This window comes from Schistocerca serialis, chromosome 5 (genome assembly GCF_023864345.2).
Source record: "Schistocerca serialis cubense isolate TAMUIC-IGC-003099 chromosome 5, iqSchSeri2.2, whole genome shotgun sequence".
NCBI lineage: Eukaryota > Metazoa > Arthropoda > Insecta > Orthoptera > Acrididae > Schistocerca > Schistocerca serialis.
In genome coordinates this window covers 716,573,952-716,593,413 of record NC_064642.1, presented here as the reverse complement: position 1 = coordinate 716,593,413, position 19,462 = coordinate 716,573,952, and the positions used below count along the sequence as shown (strand labels likewise).

Here is a 19,462-nt window from a genome sequence, read left to right as displayed (position 1 = left end):
CGGGAGGAGGTAATGAAATGAAACTTCACGGCTTGAGATGATATATGATATTTTAGTGATTGCAATATGGAGTCAAATTTGTAAAGAAATCGGCTGTGTGAACGCACTTATCCGCATGATGTTGTACTCCTTTTGGCGTGGATACATGCACTGACTCGGTTGGGAAGGAAGTCATAGAGCCGCTGTATTCTCTTCTGAGGCAAGTTGTCTCACAACTGGTGTAACTGGTCCTTGATATACTGGATACTGTCATTTGGACAGAGATACTGTCGCATGAGTGGAAACGCATGAGGACGCACGATGTCCACGACGTACCGTTCCCTCACTCACTCACTCCCAGCCGTAACTTGAAGTCATACTCGATGGTTCCCCATAGTATGACGCCAGGAGTAAAACGCTGTGTCCCTCGAAAACCTTGGAAGAACGACACGACTCCTCAGATCGCTGCCATACTCGTTGCGATGGTCCACGGTGGTGAAGAACCATGATTCATTGCTGAACACAAGCTAACGCCATTCATCAGCACATCGTGCTTCCCAGTCACGGCAGCACTCCAAACACAGCCGTTTGTGTTCTGCTACCGGCAGCTTACGCATAGGATAGTAGTCCCCTAATTCGGCTGCCGCTTGTGTACAACCAATGCAGCAATATGACAGAATGGAGGTCGTTACTTGTTCTTGGATGGCAAGTGTAGAAGTGAATGGGTCATCATGTGTTTGCTGCGCAATACGGCTATCCACCCTCGTAGCGGTCGGACAAAGGCAACCGGATCCTTGACGAAGAGTATGCCTGCCGTCTCGTTCCCCTGCATTCCAATATCATGGCACTGTCACATCCCAATGTCCCACAAATCTGGATATTGCACGATTCGAGCAGCCGAACACATGGAGACCAACAATGAGGCTGTTTTCAAACTCTGACAAGTGCTGTTAACACAGTTCACGCCCCCTTATGTACCCTACCAGACCTGGGAACAATACTAAACACGAACAACACTAATGCTCTCTTGTCGTTTAACTTGTCACAGAGAATTACAGCTCTAATCACTTACATACCCGTCCGATTATGTGCGCGTGTTCGAAGTTGTAATCCGACCACATCTTCCGGGGGCTTTACTTTTTTTGCCAGGCAGTATGCGCCGAATTATAGGCTAAAAGAAAGTCCTATTTATTATACCAATATTATACCAATATCTCCGACAGTTCCTGGGAAATATTACTGAAATTTTACAACCACATTATGAGAATGAACTAGGAAAGATGATAAATTTTATAACCACATTATCGGAATGAACAATTCGAGTTTGGCCAAAAGAGTTCTCAATGCTTCCTTACCGAGAAAAGTTACAAATAACTGCCTATTTGAAGCTGAATGGGAGCTTCCGGCAATTGATCCAACGGATGACATTACAACTGACTTATGAGTTTACGAAAGAACCATGCTGAAGGTCTAGTAAAACAATGGCAGAAGAAAACTTTAGAATATTTTGGAACCATGGCAGGGTGGGTATTTGAATGCCGCTCCTCTTCAACGCGAGACGGGGGAATAAGGAAACCCAGCAATCAATTTAGTCCTCGACTAGGCATAACAGTTCAGAAAATCGCATTTCTTCATAAATTCTGTCCGCTGCGATTCACGCTAACCTTTGCCCATTGCTCCCCTATCAGCTTGCGGACTCCCGTTATACGCCGGCGCGTGCGCATTGTCCTGTGGAATGTCCGCTACCCCCCTCCCCGCGTCGTCGTTGGTAGAAGTCTAGCCACTGTTGCTAATTGCTGTCCACTTTGAGAAAATACTACCACTCTTGGAAAATACTGTTTTCCCTATTATACTTGTCTGAAAGATGGGTCCAACTCTCCATCCTTGTACAATACCAGTCAACAGTGAAAAACTTTACAAGTTATCTGCAAATCGACTACGCTGATAATGCTAATATCAATTAAAGTTTGATCTACTTCTCACCAAATAAAGGGGAAGTGGGTGTATCAGATACTGATTCCCAAGTAATATTATGAAACAGTACTGTCTTTAGTTAAACTGTCTGTTACATCTGAAGTCACCAACGGTCAAGCACATTAATTTACATCAGTGCAATTTTCTTTACCAGACGGTAAATGTAAGTACATTCCAGTACTGCTAGTTTTCACAACTTAAAATAATGTGATATCTTGCAGTAATATAGGTTACACTGAATTATGTCTCAAGTGTTAACATGTTTAAAGTTAAGACTTCACTTATATCCATTCCATAATTCGACAGGTACCTGAAGACAAGATATTAAAACTGGAAATGCGCCGAACAGCATTTACAATCAGCTTTGATTCGTTTACAGTTTTCATCCCGTTTTCATAGATCACATATAAGTGCCGAAGCAGAATAGCTTTCTCCACCACTCAGAAGAAAATGCAACGTACAGCATCACCTACCTTCGGCTTCCATAACAGCAAGACGTGCAGTGAAGTAGCTCCTGCCTCCGTGATCTGCCCAGGCCTCCAATGGACGATGATGAGCTTTCACGGCTGACTTCCTTTACACGCCAACCTCTGAGCACAGCAGAAACGTAAAGATACTGTCTTTCCCAGTGCGCACAGTATACCGAAAACTTCCTGCTTCTCTCTGCGGAAACAGGCCACTTACTTCCCGCATTCACGAGAGTTTTTCAACATTCAGCGTCTTAGCCAATCAGCCCCGCGTTTACAAGACGACCGACTTTAGCTTCGGATTCGTACATTCTTATTGGCGCTACCCCCCCCCTTCCGCAGTTATGCATGTGTGCTTTGTGCTGCCTCCTGGCTGAACTTCGTGATGCCATCATTTGCACAATGACGTACACTGACACCATTAAGTTAAGTCTCTGACAACAAAGGCTAGCTCGGAACCTTTCGCAAAGGAGTGTCAACATCCTGACGGGAGACCCAAGCCTGGGAAAACCACACTGTCCACTAATGCTTGTGTCCCATTGTCGAAAATGCGTGAAAGCACTCTTCCCGACCACGGTCAGCCACGGTCGCTTGACAACATAGCAAGCAATCACGGCAATGCTGCGGTTCCCTCACGTGACGCAAAAATGAAGAAGGAATGTTAGGGTTTAACGTCCCGTCGACAAGGTCATTAGAGACTGAGCACAAGTTCGGCCTGGGAAAAGCAATTCGGCCGCGTCCTGTTCGAACGAAACATCCCGCCATTCTTGCCTAAACTGATTTACGGAAACCACGAAAATACTAAATCTGAATGGCCAGACTGGGATCTGAACATTGGTCCTTCCAAATGCGAGCTTACCACCCCGCCATATCGCTTGGTTGTGTGCGCAAAATGAGAATACAGATCAAATAGTACATTTCTGCGAGAGCTCGAACCCGGAAATTATAATCGCAACACATCTCTGTACGATCACGTTCCAATGCCCTCCAGTGAATGATGTATGTTCACGTCACAGTGGCCTCCAGTGAATTATTGTGGTTTTATGTACACGCCGAGGGTGAGTTTGGTTGTTGGGAGTTCAAAGTCTAAACAGGAAGGTCATCAGTCCCTCGGTCAAGAGATAGTTTATCTCGAGTTATTGAAGTCAGTCAGAAATTTGATCCAATTGTAAAAATATGTAGAAGAGGTACAATCGAGGTACTGAAAGCGATATCGATCCCAGAGCTGAGAAATAATTTAACGAGAAATAAAATTTTATGGGTTGGACCGGTAAGTAGGTCAGAGCAGACGAGACGTCTCCCACGGCTCATCTGTGGCGAGATAATATCTCCCCCCACCCAGACCGATTAACGGCGAAGACAGCGGTTACAGAGTATAGAATGCTTTCCAGTGGGGAGATTCGTAACAGCAGAAGTGAGAACGCCAAAAACGTACTGGACCGACAATAATACAACAAGGCGACAGAAATAATTAGCTCACTTGGTGCGTGTGGCGGGGGGGGAGGGGGGGGGTCGGTAGGGGGGGCGGTGCGCGCCAGGAGTTCTGCGGGTTGTGGGTGCCGTCCATCCTACAGCAGTCCCACACGAACATCACACACTATTCATTGGAGTGCTATACCTAAAACGGAAAATAGCGTGCGGTAGGAGGAGGGGCAAACACCACATCTAGAAACAGTTAAAATAAGAGTAAAAGAGGGGTGGGTAAGGCAGCTGGAAATGGAGATAGGGTCCATGGTCCACCAGACGTGACGTGAGGTGCAATTTATTTACTTTATTTATTTATTTATTTATTTATTTATTGTTCCGTGGGACCAAATTAAGGAGAAGTCTCCATGGTCATGGAACGAGTCAATACATGAAATTATAACACGATATTAGAAACAGATAAAATGAAATATAAAAAAACATATTCAGGTGACAAGTCGTAAGTTTAAATGAAGAAAATCAACAATGTAACACTGGAATTTGCTTAATTTTTTAGCTCTTCCAGGAGCTCCTCGACAGAATAGAAGGAGTGAGCCATGAGGAAACTCTTCAGTTTAGACTTAAAAGAGTTTGGGCTACTACTAAGATTTTTGAGTTCTTGTGGTAGCTTATTGAAAATGGATGCAGCAGAATACTGCACTCCTTTCTGCACAAGAATCAAGGAAGTGCATTCTACATGCAGATTTGATTTCTGCCTAGTATTAACTGAGTGAAAGCTGCTAACTCTTGGGAATAGGCTAATATTGCTAACAACAAACGACATCAAAGAAAATATATACTGTGAGGGCAATGTCAGAATTCCCAGATTTTTGAATAGGGGTCGAACAGCCCGTTTTTGAGCCAAAAATACCCTTTTTGAATCAGAAGAATTACCCCAAAAAATAATACCATACGACATTAGCGTATGAAAATATGCGAAGTAGACTACTTTTCGTGTTGAAGTGTCACTTATTTCAGATACTGTTCTAATGGTAAATAAAGCAGCATTTAGTTTCTGAACAAGATCCTGGACATGGGCTTCCCACAACAGCTTACTATCTATCCGAACGCCTAGGAACTTGAACTGTTCCGTCTCGCAATGGCGGGTTTGTCGCAAATTTTGCCAGTTCCATAATTTCTTCACTCTTAACACTCTCCATATCTGTTCTCAAACATAGCACGATGCACTCGAACAAATTACAGGTCGGCAAGGCAAACTGTAATACCGGTCACAGTAGCAGCTGCAACACGTAGAATGAGACACGAAGGCACAAACCAGCTACACTCTGATATTATTGTTTTATGCGGCACAAGTGACTGATCACTGTACAGGAAACAACAGCACTCGTTTCTTCGCAGCTCAGGACATTTCGCGGGATGTATTCTTGCAGTTAATTTCTTTGGTGATATGTCTATGTTCCGATCGCGCAACCATCGGACAAACGGAGCAATTTTAAACAAACTTCGTACGCATTTGAGTTACTGTCTGAGAATATGGGGTTAAGAAACCAATAGAATCCCAAGGAGCGCAGTAATGTTGTGAATAGGAACTCTGAAAACTTTGTGCAACTTCAACCAAACGCGAAACTTACTGCCGGCTCTTACACACTCTTAGTAACCCTTTGACGGTAGTGCAAAAGGGGCGACACGAAAAATAATCGCAAAAGACGGATACTACTGTCGAACTGTAGGTTTCTTGGCTGCAGCTTCGTTGGCATTTGAGTCGAAGGCAGATCGAAAAGTACTGTGCAGAAGCTTCTGAAAAGTTTTAGAAATATTTCATTTTGTATTTATGGACTGAGAAATATTAATCGTCCTTTAGAGACACGTAGAGCTATATTTATACATAGAGACTGAGGTGACAGGGTAAGGAAATCGGAGTGACTGAGGCGAAATCCACCGTACGGTCTACTAATTCTGTACCGTAAACGAAAATCTGCTCCATGATAATAACAACGACAATAACGAGAACATTTTCGAGACTTAAGTCTGAAAGCTATGTTGCAAAGGGGAGGATTAAGAGGAAGGAGGCGTAGGTCTGGCCTCTGGCGTGGCGCGCAATTAGTTGCTCCAGGGCATCCAAAGTTAGGCTGAAACAAGGAAACGACTGCGCGCGCACGCACGCACGCACGCACGAACACACACACACACACACACACACACACACACACACACACACACACACACACACCTAAAAATTGGTTCTTGGTCTTGGATGGGAAACAAAAGGTGTTTACAACTATGTCGTACTATTACAAACAAGCAAATAAAATTACCCGGACTTTAGAGTACCGATACTTTTGATTCCCCTTCCTGACCAATAGAAGGCTGACGAGAAGTAAGTAGCCGCAAAGCGTCCGATAATCAGCTGATGGCAAAAATGCCCGGCCAATACCAAGCAACCTACAGCCATAATATTACCCGAGCACGATATTACTGCACTTGCCCTCCCACGGCCCTTACTGAAAACGGTGACATTACAGTAAACACGTACAGTGGCGACTGAGGAAAACGCATCGCATTATCTATGATTTCAAGGCAGTTGTGCATATAATATCAAGTGGTTTAGCGTGCCCTCGTGAAATATCACGATAAAACGTGAAGATAAGGCGACCGAGGTATTCTCACTCCCCGGTATAATACTGTTGAGGTCGACTAATAAATGCGTTGCAGCTTTTACAGACAACTGCATCGCCTCTGTCTTAAGTTCCCTGAGGTACAGCGACAAAACGTATTTCTCCAAGAACACCGACAAGTATTCCGAAAACATCCCGAAACACAATTCGTTCTCTTCACACATGCTATTCCAAGTGGCGTGCACAGAGGTAACCAGTTTTACTCGTATTCTGTGTTTCTATACTTTCTAAAAAATTTTGATTCAGTTTCACAGTGTTTTCCACTAAATAAAACTCGTTCATACCGGGCATGCACTTGGATTAAAAGTTTATTGATAGGCTACATGTTATCCTGGTTGGGGAATCACCTACAAGTACAAAAGTAAATCTTTTTTGGCATAGGGACGCGTAGCAGACTACTGCCGTTCATGTTATATTACTAATAACTGAGCTGGTACCATCGCTTTAGATCTTTTATCGCGAATAACGTTTACTTATGAGGATGAGTTCGCTCTTAACGTAGAAAAATGTAAAGCTTGTATACCTCTTAAAATGTTTAAATGCACGACTCACGAGTCACAGCTAGAAACAGTCGCGTCATAAGAATTGCAGAGAGTAGAAATACTTGGCGAAAGAAAGCGGAATGATCACATAAATTCTACTGTAGGCAATGCAAATGGTACGCCTTGACTTATTGTATGCTACTCGGAAACTGCGCTTTTTTTGCGAAAGAGAATGCCAGCAAAATATCTGTAAATTACGTCGGACTCTCAGAGGACAACCCAAATATACAAATAAGAGCGACGTGAATGGTTGGCTGGCAGTTACTTGAAGAAAGGCGCAGAAAACTAAGAGTACACAGTTTGGGTGGCCTATAGGAACATTCTTCAGTACCCTAGGCGGCGCTCGGTACAGCTCTCAATAACATCTCCATACAGAAAACAGACAAGTCTAATCCCTGTCTCGAATTAAGATATTCACGTTGTATAGCTGTTAGCAAACACATTGCACGAATCTTGGTAGACCGCTTTACGGACAAGAAGGGCTGCTCACCTAACCACACTACTAACAGCATGGCGTGTGGAGCAAATGTCTACTACCCTCTGGACCACATGTATTACGGGTGTCACAGAGACTGATTTACTACAAAATGTTGACAACATTTTGAGAACTCTGTTGGAACTTCATCAGCACACGAACTGCTCGTGTTGACGACAGGCTCTGAAATTCAGGAGTACCGTACTGTCGCCTGAAACTGTTGTGATCTTAACTCTCCTGTGATTTAGCACTATTCACGACTCTCGCGAAACTCTTCTGTCCCTGGAGGGCCATTGGTGCAAGGTAGGGATGTCGCAACCCCATTACCACGTGCGAGCGCCTGGGCTGTTGGTATTCCAGTCTGGGAAAAGGAACATCGGGCGTAGTGGACTCTGAGGAAATTCAGTTAATGGCTGCAGGCCGTGGGCTATTCTCGCTGCATCTGCACGCGCGCCAAGCTTCATGAGTTTTAGCTAAATACGTAAAAACACTGATCTTAGAGTCCCAGCTGCTCCTGTTATCTTTTACTAACTGATAACAGGCAGAACTGTAGGATTTGCGTTTAGGTTGGTAGATTTGGAAAAGCAATATTATGAGGAATAAATGTGATACAGCAGAGTTCGAAAAAATGAAGTCAAATTTAATTAACATCAAGGCATAGATTATACAACAAATGAGCATGGCTGAAAAGTAATTCAAGTGTGTGCTTTACTGTTAACAAGAAAATAAAAACTAACAATATTACAGATATTAAATAAGCCGAGATAGAATAGCAAGATGTATCTTAAAAATAAACAAAGGATATTACATGGAAATCATTAAAGTCCATTCACCAACGTGATCATAGTCTGATGAAGTAGAGGCCTTCTGCGGACTGTTACAGAAGCTGATAATCGGTAGTAAATTCCACCACAAAATATAGCGGCGAATTTCACGGCAAACTTCGGTTATTATACCAGAAATGACAGACGTCATACGTTAATATAATTTGCCTAGAATAACATACACTCTCCGAACAAAAGTATCCGGACACCTATTAGTGGACATTAATGTATGGCGTACCTACCCTCCGCCTTTACGACAGCTTGAACTCTGCTGGGGACACTCTCAGTGAGGTGTCAGAATGCTTGTGGTGGAACAGCGTCCCATTCTTCCTCCAGAGCCGAAACCACAGATGGTAGTGATGTTGGACACCTGGGTCTGGAGCGAAATCGATGATCTAACTCATACCAAAGGTGTTCTGTTGTGGCCAGTTGGGGATCCTGGGCAGGTCAGCCCATTGCAGGAACTTTATTACCCACAAACTACAAAAAGCTGCTTTATAACAGGCTGCATTGTCACGCTGATACAAAGAACTGTCGTCTCCAAGCTTTTCCTCTACTATAAACATTATACAATGCTGTAAATTGTGTTATCATACCGCATTTAGCGTTTTCTTAGGCGTAATAAGAAAACTACTCCGTAACCACCAAAAAAACAATCATACTGTAACACAACCTCCTCCGTACTTAACTGTTGGCACTACACATGATGGCATTTGCCAAACTCAAACCCTTCCACTGAATTGCCACTAGGTATAGAGTGATTCATCACTTCCAATTACTAGTTTCCAGCCATCCACTGTCCGCTGGCGTCACTTTTTACAGCGTCGCTCAGCACTAACTATAGAGTATTTTTGCGTATTTGCCCACTTAGCTTTACATTTGTTTACGTCGAGGTCGGGTAATAGTCGGTACTCTTAGGCGCTGCTGATCGCTTACAAGTATTTTTTTTTTCATTTCGCGACCATTTTGTATCGCCTTGTCCTTGCTCTATCGTTCTACCTCATCTGCGAAGTAAGTTACAAAGTTTGTCTTCCATGCTACTTACATTTAATACGAACATCTACTGTTCTGTAACACTTCTTGACGTAAGTCGAGCGTTACTTTCTCTTCTGACTGCATCCCTCCATCGACAATGACGCCCCGAGTCCTGTTCATCTAACCACCTACCTGGTATGACATCCCACAGCATATATTTTCTTCACTGGATGGCAGTTTGAAACTGTACGGAAAGCCTTACAGATGTCAAGATACGTAGCTGCAAATTGGACCTCGCTAACTACAGCTCTCTGTATCTCTTTAATGAAACGAACGAACTACTCTTCTGCTAGTATGAAATTAGATTCCGATAACATCGCTTGCTTGAAATATAATTCGCTCTTTGCGTTAACAGTATGTAGAGGGCAGTAGATAGTGAGGCTGGTGCTGTGTTTCAAGATGTCTTGAAAGACTCGACACTATGTTCGGATAGTATAAATATTACGTGCGTGTACGGAACAGGGTACTAAGTAAGTGATTGGGCGGAAAACCTCTTGGCGCGTTCTCGTTGCGGAGATATTGCCAGAGGCGAAAATAATAAAGAAATGTAAGGGTTCTATGTAAAGTTGGCGACGAGATCATTGGAAACGGTGTACAAGGTCGGAGTGTGGAATGAAATTGGTCGTGTCCTTTCCAAAGGAAATTGTCCTTGCGTTATATTGAGAGTAAACTGAAGAAAGGCAAATGTAATGAGGAATAGCAGAAATGGTTCTTAGTGATGAACTTGTCAAAATCGGAGAAAACGGAGCATACGAAGTTAAGGAATTCTGCTACTTTGCAAACAAAGTAATACATTACAGGTATATTTTACAGTGCACGTCAGAAGGAACAGACACAGCTGTCGATCCTCAGACATACTAAATATCACGAAATTTATTCGCTGACTGCGAATCCTTCGACATCAGTTGTATTAGGCATAGATATACTGTTGGTGACACACGAATATTCGTGGCAGACTGCGACTCGAACCATAATTTCCCGCTTATCGCAAGCAATCGCCATATCCATTTCTTCTATCCGAGCACGTTCCCCGGACTGAGCCAAACCTCCATATGCCACAATGCTCGCAGCATTACTTAAATCCCCGCAATAGGGAGAATGAGACTACGACGAGTCGAGATCAATATTGTTGCCTGTCTAGGCAAGCATTAAAAGCTTATTATACAATGTCTGCTCCTTCACATACGCATGAATGTCTGCCTAATATAGTTGATGTCAAAGAATTCGCAATCAGCGAATACGTTGCGCAAAATAACATACGATGAACAAAGCAAGGGCGATATAAAAAGCAGAGAAGTACACACGAGAGGACTTTCGTGGCCTCTGTTGGTGTCAAAAAACAGTCAATTTGAGGAATGAATTTCTGAGAATGAACGCATTATAATGATCTTAATCACGGACTGTGCGAGAACTGAAAAGAAGAGAACCAATGCGTTTGAAATATGGTGGTATAGAAAAATGTTGAAAATTAGGAGGACTGATAAGAGAAGGAATGAGGAGGTTCTCCGCAGAATCGGCGAAGAAACATACGGAAACACAGGCAAGAAAGAAGGGACAGGGTGATAGGACATTTTAAGACATCGGGGAATAAGCTCCATGATACTAGAGAAGTTGCACACCCAACAGACAATTGAGGGTGTAGGGTGCAAATGTCCACAGCTCGTGGTCTTGCGGTAGCGTTCTCGCTTCCCGCGCACGGGGTTCCGGGTTCGATACCTGGCGGGGTCAGGAATTTTCCCTGCCTCGAGATGACTGGGTGGTGTTGTGTCGTTATCATCATCCTCATCATCATCATCATCATCAGGGTGCAAGTGCTGCTCAGAGACGTGGTTGGCACAGGAGACAAACTCGTTTCAGGTAGCAGCAAACAGAGAAGAGAGATGAAAAAAAAACGATCCTGCATTTTCTCGGTCGCTACTCACGAGCTACCGCAAGCCGCCGGCCTACAGGATGTGAGTCCAATGTGCCGCGCCATCTCGCCTAGTATTATGATATGAGTCGCTGAAAACTAATTGAATGGCGGAAGGGAAAAGATGCTGTCGGAGACCTATATACGAGTATATAAGGCAGATTGTTGACGGTATGTAATCTAGCAATGAAATGAAGAGGATAGCTTGCGGACGACAGGAATGAATCAAACCAATCTTACTGCTGTGAACTGCATAAAATCAACATGAGGGTTGGTTGATTACACAGTATCTCGCGCAACGATCACGATTGCACAGTAACAGAAATTTTAGCTGGACGGAGCTATAGTGACACTGACTAGGGTGGAAAATGAAACCAGATGAATTGTGTGTCGGAGCTCGGAGCACTGTAATTGTCGCTTATTGCACACCAAAGGTAGTGCCGGATCGGCGGCGCACAGCTTTAACTACAAGAAAGCTTGGCACTTTCCTGCACACGGCTGCATGATCTGGGCAAAATAATATTGTTACACTACGTATATCTCTATTTTCTTCTTGACAGATAGCTCATCCCAAAGCAACAAACTAGGAAGGGAGCCGCAATTGCTTCACTTACATCATTTAATCAGTCAATGTACTTACACTTATAATACTAATTTTCCTATATTATATGGTGTTACAGTGAATGCAGTTTGAGGAGTTGAATGCACAAGTTTTGTTTTGTATTTTAAAATGCAACAGCACTTTTTTATGAATTGCTGTAGAAACTGTTAATTAGCAAAAATTCCTCGATCGCCAGCGAGACGGCGGTAGGTCCGTTTTATGAGGTTTTTATGCGAACAAGGATGGAAGAGGTGTGCTCTGGTAGATTTTGAGAAGGATTCGAGTTGAAAGTTAAGCGAGTTGTATTGTATTGACGTGAAGAGGAAAATGGTTCATAGGTCTGATAGAAAATTTTCGAAGTATCGATTTTAGATAAATCCCCAGAGTGGTATCAAGACTGACAAAATATCAGATATAAAATATCGATACTTGATATATACTGGATTTTTCATAAATTAAAAAAGAGTTTGTCTCATTTGAAAAAAAAAATGAGATTTGAAACTCTAAGCCACTCCACTACACAAATTTTGTAACTTAAATCACTCTCGCTTGTCAATAAAGAATCAAATGCAAGCCAATAATTAACACACATTACACGGTCTTGACTGAATTGGCGAGCTTAACGGATGGAGGACAGTTTAGGTGCGAATTATCGACTCAGTATGTTCACATAGTCAGGAGCCGACTGAATTTTCAGATACACTGACGGACGAAAAAATCGCAACATCACGAAGGAGTGGTGCAACATGAACGAAAGTTGGTAGGCGTGTTTCTACATCTGAAAGGTGATGTCTATTCAGATTTCGCGCCAGTCACATAAGAGCGTCGTTAGTAACGTCACTTTGAGGATGCAAATCAGGTGTGCTTTACATAAATTCTGTAACGGTCGTAAGCGTTAAGTTTGGGCGTGGTGAGTTAATATTAGTCAAGAATGCTTTTAAGGCAACAAATATGACATTATCAACATACCAGCAAGTTTGATCGAGGTCGTGTAATAGGCAGGAGTGTAGCCACTGTATATTGTTGCTGGCAGCGGTGGTCCAAGAATGTACGGTCGCAACAGGACCAGGCATCGGAGTGTTCACGTGGCACTACCGAGAGGGAAGACCATCGTGTTCGGCGTTGACTCTGGCGCATCGTACTGCATCTGCAGCAGCAATCTGAGCAGCAGTTGGCACCACAGTGACACAGCGAACTGTTACAAATCGGTTACTTCAAAGACAGCACCGAGCCAGATGCCCTGTATGTGCACTGCACCGACCACAAACGACCGCCACTTGGAACTTCAATGGTGCCAAGCGAGAGCTCATTGGAGGGCAGGATGGAGATCTGTTGTGTTTGCTGATGAAAGCTGGTTCTGTCTCGGTGCTAGTGATGGCTGTGTGTTCGTTATAAGTACCCGAAAGCAGGGTCTACAAACGACCTGTCTGCTTCCTAGTCACGCTGGAACCACATCTGGAGCTATGGTATGTGGTGAGATTTCGTATGAAAGCAGGAGCACTCTGCAAATTTGTACTACAACCTGATTCGACCTGTTCAGCTGCCATTCACGAACGGCACTCCAGGGGGCATTTTACAACAGGACAACGTTAGCCCACATACCGCTGTTGTAACCAAACATGCTCTAGAGAGTGTCGACAGTCCGCAGCTCGTGGTCGTGCGGTAGCGTTCTCACTTCCCGCGCCCGGGTTCCCGGGTTCGATTCACGGCGGGGTTAGGGATTTTCTCTGCCTCGTGATGACTGGGTGTTGTGTGATGTCCTTAGGTTAGTTAGGTTTAAGTAGTTCTAAGTTCTAGGGGACTGATGACCATAGATGTTAAGTCCTATAGTGCTCAGAGCCATTTGAACCATTTTAGAGTGTCGACATGTTGCCTTAGCCTACTCGATCATCAGATCCGTCTCCAATTGAGCACATATCGGACATCATAGGGCGACAGCTCCAGGGTCATCCACAAAGAGCATTAACCGTCCCTTTACTGACTGATCAAGTGCAACAGGCCAGAAACTCCAGCCCACAAACTGACGTGCGGCACCTCTACAGCACAATGCATGCATGTTTGCATGCTTGCATTCAGCATTCTGGCTCTTACACCAGTTGTTACTGTACCAGCAATGCACATTTGCAATGGATTTCCTCGCGCTTACGTTAGTCTGTAAACTTGTAACGTTAATCACTTAAATATATTACCTAGATAAACGTATTCCCGAAAATTCACTGCTCTACATTAATAATTTTTTAGGTGTTGCTATTTTTATTTCCATCAGTGTGGCTCAAAAATCAGTACAAATGTTCAACTTTTATCTAGAGGAAGCAACATTAATAAGCGCCATATATGTGACGCACCGCTGTCGGCGCAGACGTTTTTGTTGTGGCAACGAGGTAAGCCGCAACAATGTGGCTGTGCTGTCTTGCAGCAAACGAGCTCACTCCCGAACTCAGGCTACGTGACTGGACTGTACAATGTTGCACAGGCGAACGAGCAATACGCGTGTCATTCCGGGCCCTATTGGTGGTGGGGTTGTTGAAATCTTGCATGGCGTTCACTCCTGACACTATCGATTTCGGATGAACATGTCAGTCGTAGGATACGCATCAACGTGAGGAGCAATATCGCGGAACTATAAACTGCAGTCCCGATACGGCATAATCCTGCTGCTGTCGAAGTCGGTCACTGTGCTGGTAAACGTTTGTCATTTTTACACGAGGCACTGTACGATCTTCTCACTAACAAACAACACCCTAACGAGATTTCTGAATCAGAAACCCACTGCGTAATCTTTTCTTATGTACAGAATGTAGAGGGCATTACTTCTACTTGTGAGGGGCGTTCAATAAATAATGCAAAACATATTTTTTCTCGGCCAATTTCGGCTTACAAATGTGGAATTTGTTGTGGGGTATAGTGGAAAAATCCCGCTTCAGCCCCTACAGTTTTAAGAAGTTACATTAGGCGGTGACGCTACACGAAGCCTTCAAAATGGCATCTGTAACGGAGGCGCGTTGCAAGCAGAGAGCTGTCACTGAGTTTCTTTTGACGCAAAACCAGAGCGTCGCAGATATTCACAGGCATTTGCAGAGTGTCTGCGGAGACCTGACCTTGAACAAAAGGACAGCGACTCGTTGGGCGAGGCGTCTGTCACCATGAAAACAGGGTCGCACAAACCCATCCTATCTAACGCGTGCTTCCGATTCGTGATGATCGACGGTTCACAATCAAACACGTCGCTGCTCAGCAGGAGGTAGGTCTCTCATACTCGTCCACCAGTTGTACTCAAACACGTGTGCCCGCATGGGTTCCTAGTTCCCTAGAAGACGACCATAAACAGCAACAGAACACCACCCGGGTGGAACTGCTTGCGCGATACAAGGCTAATCGCGACAATTCTTTGTCGCAGATCGTCACAACCGATGAAGCACGGGTCCATTACTTCGAACGTGAAACAAAATGGCAATCCTTAGAATGGGGCCATACCACTTCTCCTCTGCAGAAGTAGTTCAAAACCGCACTCTCAGGAGGAAAAGTCGTGGCGATGGGCTTCTGAGTCTGAAGTGGTTGTTCTGTTTAATGTCCTTCCTCGCGGTGCAACGATCATCTCTGAAGTCTTACCCTCAGGAAACAGGAGAGACGACTTCAGCATGTTCGCCGCCACAAAAATCCAAACGAACTTCTCCTTCAAGCGCAAGGCATCACAAAAGCCCGGCATCCGAGAGAGGCCTAATACGATGTAGATACATTGGAATCCTGAATAAAACCAAACTCCTCTCAGAAAGAAATGTGTTGCATTATTTGTTGAACGCCCCTCGCAGTTTGAGCAGTTACGATGAATTACCAGTCCCTTGTATATCCAAGCATGTGGCACATTTCATGTTCATTTGAAGTTTGTTGCGTGTCGCCTTCTTCATGTTGCAATTTTAATGGCTAGCAGTATACTTGACGAATGTGCGTATTGTCATGTTCGTTTTAGCGTCACACCAAGGCGCTTATCAGGACATTCATTGGCCTTCAACCACAATACAAGAAAAATGGTGCTGCAGCTTTTAACCCTAGAATACTAAAAAGGAGAGGGAATGTTAATTGTTACCAAACCATCGTAAAGTTTGCTACTCTATATTTTATTCAAAATAGTTTACGCACTAGTTAGTTACTGTTTAATTTCTTTTTTCTATCTCATACAAACAGTACCAGACTGGTGGGAACCGCGAATTGGTACCACCTGCAATCGCAAATTTTAAGAGGGTTTAGTAATCTAGGGTTAATCAAGGACTGCTTTCACTGTGCGCGACATATCATTTAAAAGTACTACAGTACTGTACTACATATATCCGTGTTGCAAATAAGGTAAATGACACGTTATGCAAAGATGAGTACCATTTCCACTTCCTCTTCGTTGCATCATTGTATTCACACAAACCTTCAAGTGAAGACGTTTGACTGTGTGTTGGTTTACTACCATCTCCAGCAAATGGAAGATTTACGTCGCCCCGAGCACCAGCACTGTGTGCTACTGCACGAGAGTCAAAGTCAATGTTGTGTTACGTTTTTAACAATGTTATGTTTACATTAATTGTACACTAGGGCACGTGTTTGAACAGGTCTTGAGGAGAGGAAGCGTATTATCGCGTCAAACTTTGTACAAATTGTATATAATATTTAAGTAGTAACCCGTATTCCTAAACCTATTTCGAGAAAATCGCAAGAAAAGTTTCACGCGTACAGGTGTGTTGCGGCCCTGAGCACGAGGTGGCGGCGGTCATGTGGTTAGCGTTCATACTCCGTAATCGGTGGATCGCTGCATCTAATCCAGCAAATGTTTTTTTAGTTCATATTTTTTTCAGTACTGTTATTTCAGACATATTACCTTTAAACGGTAACACAATGAAAAGACACGTGTATTTGCATGAACTGTTACTGAATTTCCAATGTTATTTGATTGATTGCTACTTTTTACTTTCACAACAAATAGTGTACAACTATCGACAGGGAAAAGACCAAAAGAATAAAGTTTTACTGAAACGGTATATCTATCCAGATTTCCGAAAGCCCATATGTTATACCTGGAATGGGTCTGGTACCGAGAATGCTTTGCACCTGCACGCTTCGCTCCGGAGACACAGGTTTCAAGGACGAGGAACAGGTCTTGAAACCATAGCTAAACATCGATAAATGAAGGTGTAGGCAACTGTACTCAATAACACAATAAGTTACTATATGCCAGAAATGAGGGTAGTGTACAATTAATCGTCAGATGTGCTTTCGACACAAGTTGCTGGATCATATTTTTCATGAAGACACGGAAAACGTGACTTAAAACGGCTTCTAATACGTCGAATGTGCAGAGTTTCGAAGGAAAAACAAAGCTCGTTGACATTTTGAAAAATTTCTCTTTCTTTCGACAATTTTGATGCATACCATGCGAACGCAACATTTTCGAAAATATCGCTGCCGAAAACTGGCGATTTACGAGTTTGAATTTATTTTAACAGTATCTTCACGAGAAGTAATTTCTCTTTCGTTGTCAACCACATATGAACAAGTTTGAAGGCGCTTGTTGAAGATTTTAACTGCAGTATAGAAATAAAAGCTGGATAATGTCTGTTGTAACACTAGTAATTAGTAAACAGCCATTGACATTGGAAATTCAATAAAAGTTCATGCAAGTACACGTGTCTTTTCATCATATTACCTTACAAATGTAGTATGTACGAGATGATCAATATCTACGTGATTACTCTGCTAATCACAATAAAGTGGCTGGCAGAGGGTTCAATGAACCACCTTCATGCTGTCTCTCTACCGTTCCACTCTCGAAAGGCACGCGGGAAAACGAGCACTTAAATTTTTCTGTGAGAGCCCTGATTTCTCGTGATGATCATTTCTCCCTATGTAGGTGGGTGCCAACAGAATGTTTTCGCAATCCGAGGAGAAAACTGGTGATTGAAATTTCATGAGAAGATCCCGTCGCAACGAAAAACGCCTTTGTTTTAATGAATGCCACTCCACGTATCATGTCTGTGACACTATCTACCCTATTTCGCGATACTACAAAACGAGCTGCCCTTCTCTGTACTTTTTCGATGTCATCCGTCAGTCCCACCTGATGCGGATCCCACACCGCACAGCAATACTCCAAAATAGGGCGAACGAGCGTAGTGCAAGCAGTCTCTTTGGTAGACCTGTTGCACCTTCTAAGTGTTCTCCCAATGAATCGCAATCTTTGATTTGCTCTGCCCACAACATTATCTATGTGATCCTTCCAATTTAGGTTATTTGTAATTGTATTCCCTAAGTATTTAGATGAATTTACAGCTCTCAGATTTGAGTGACTTATCGCGTAATCGAAATTTAGCGGATTTCTTTTAGTACTCATGTGAATAACTTCGCACTTTTCTTTATTCTGGGTCAACTGCCACTTTTCGCACCATAGAGATATCTAAGTCATTTTGCAATTCTATTTGTTCATGTAATGACTTTACAAGACGGTAAATGACAGCATCATCTGTAAACACTCTAAGACTGCTACTCTTATTGTCTCCTATGTCGTTAATATATTTCAGGAACAATAGAGGGGCCATAACACTTCCTTGGGGAACGCCGAATATTACTTCTGTTTTCCTGGATGACTTTCCGTCTATTACTACGAACTATGACCTTTCTCACAGGAAATCACGAATCCAGTCGCACAACTGAGGCGATACTCCGTTAAGCACACAGTTTGGTTAGAAGACTGCTTGTGAGGAACGGTGTGGAAAGCCTTCTGGAAATCTAAAAATATGGAATCAATTTGACATGCCGTGTCGATAGACTAGTGCCCTAGTCGATATGACTAGTGTTGAAAATAAATATAAATTAAAAGATGAGCGGGAGTCGATCCAGCGATCCACCGATTACGCGGCTTGAACGCTAACCACATGACCGCCGTCTGCTCGTGTTCAGAGTCGCAACGCACCAGTGGTACGCCGTACTACTTGCACATTATGTTGTCCTAACGGAAAATCTAAAGTGTACAATGTTATTAGGACAATTGAAGGTGTACAATGTTTGAAGTATATCAGTGATCCCAATGTCGTGGCCTGCTCTTGTTAAGTTGCCCAAAAGGTAACCTGGGTGAGCAATGTCCTCTGATAGCTCAACATTTGCTTGATATATTCTTTTTAATTTTGTTTCTGAACGAAACGTTTTTTGGGGGCTCAAAATAAATGGGACACTCAGTGTGTTGTTGCCACCTCTGCTGAAGCTTGATTTCGTGGCCGGATAGAGCGCGCAGCTGAAGGGGGGCAGAGAGGATGGTTAGTACCACGCCTGTGGGACATCCGTGGAGTTGTGTAAGCAGCAGGTGCGGCCTACCTGCGGCCGGGCCGGCCTGCAGCAGCAGCGCGCGCACGTGCGGCTGGGCCACGTCCATGGCGGCCTTGCCTCGCCGGTTGCGCAGCGACGGGTCAGCGCCGCGCTGTAGCAGCAGCCGCACCACCTGCCGACAGAACACACGCGTCACACTAAACAGCCTCGCTCGCGTCCAGCAACCTGCCAACACGCCCACACCACGCTATGCACCA

The 19,462-nt window shown here is 43.7% G+C and overlaps 1 protein-coding gene across 1 annotated transcript in view; it reads right to left on the bottom strand.

Annotated features, from left to right (window-relative positions):
* Nucleotides 1–19,462, bottom strand: part of LOC126482192 (ankyrin repeat domain-containing protein 11-like) — a 164,099-nt gene that overhangs the window by 81,603 nt on the left and 63,034 nt on the right. Inside the window, exon 3 of the mRNA XM_050106171.1 lies at nt 19,254–19,377. Coding sequence (XP_049962128.1) covers nt 19,254–19,377 — 124 coding nt within the window. The remainder of the gene's footprint in view (nt 1–19,253; nt 19,378–19,462) is intronic.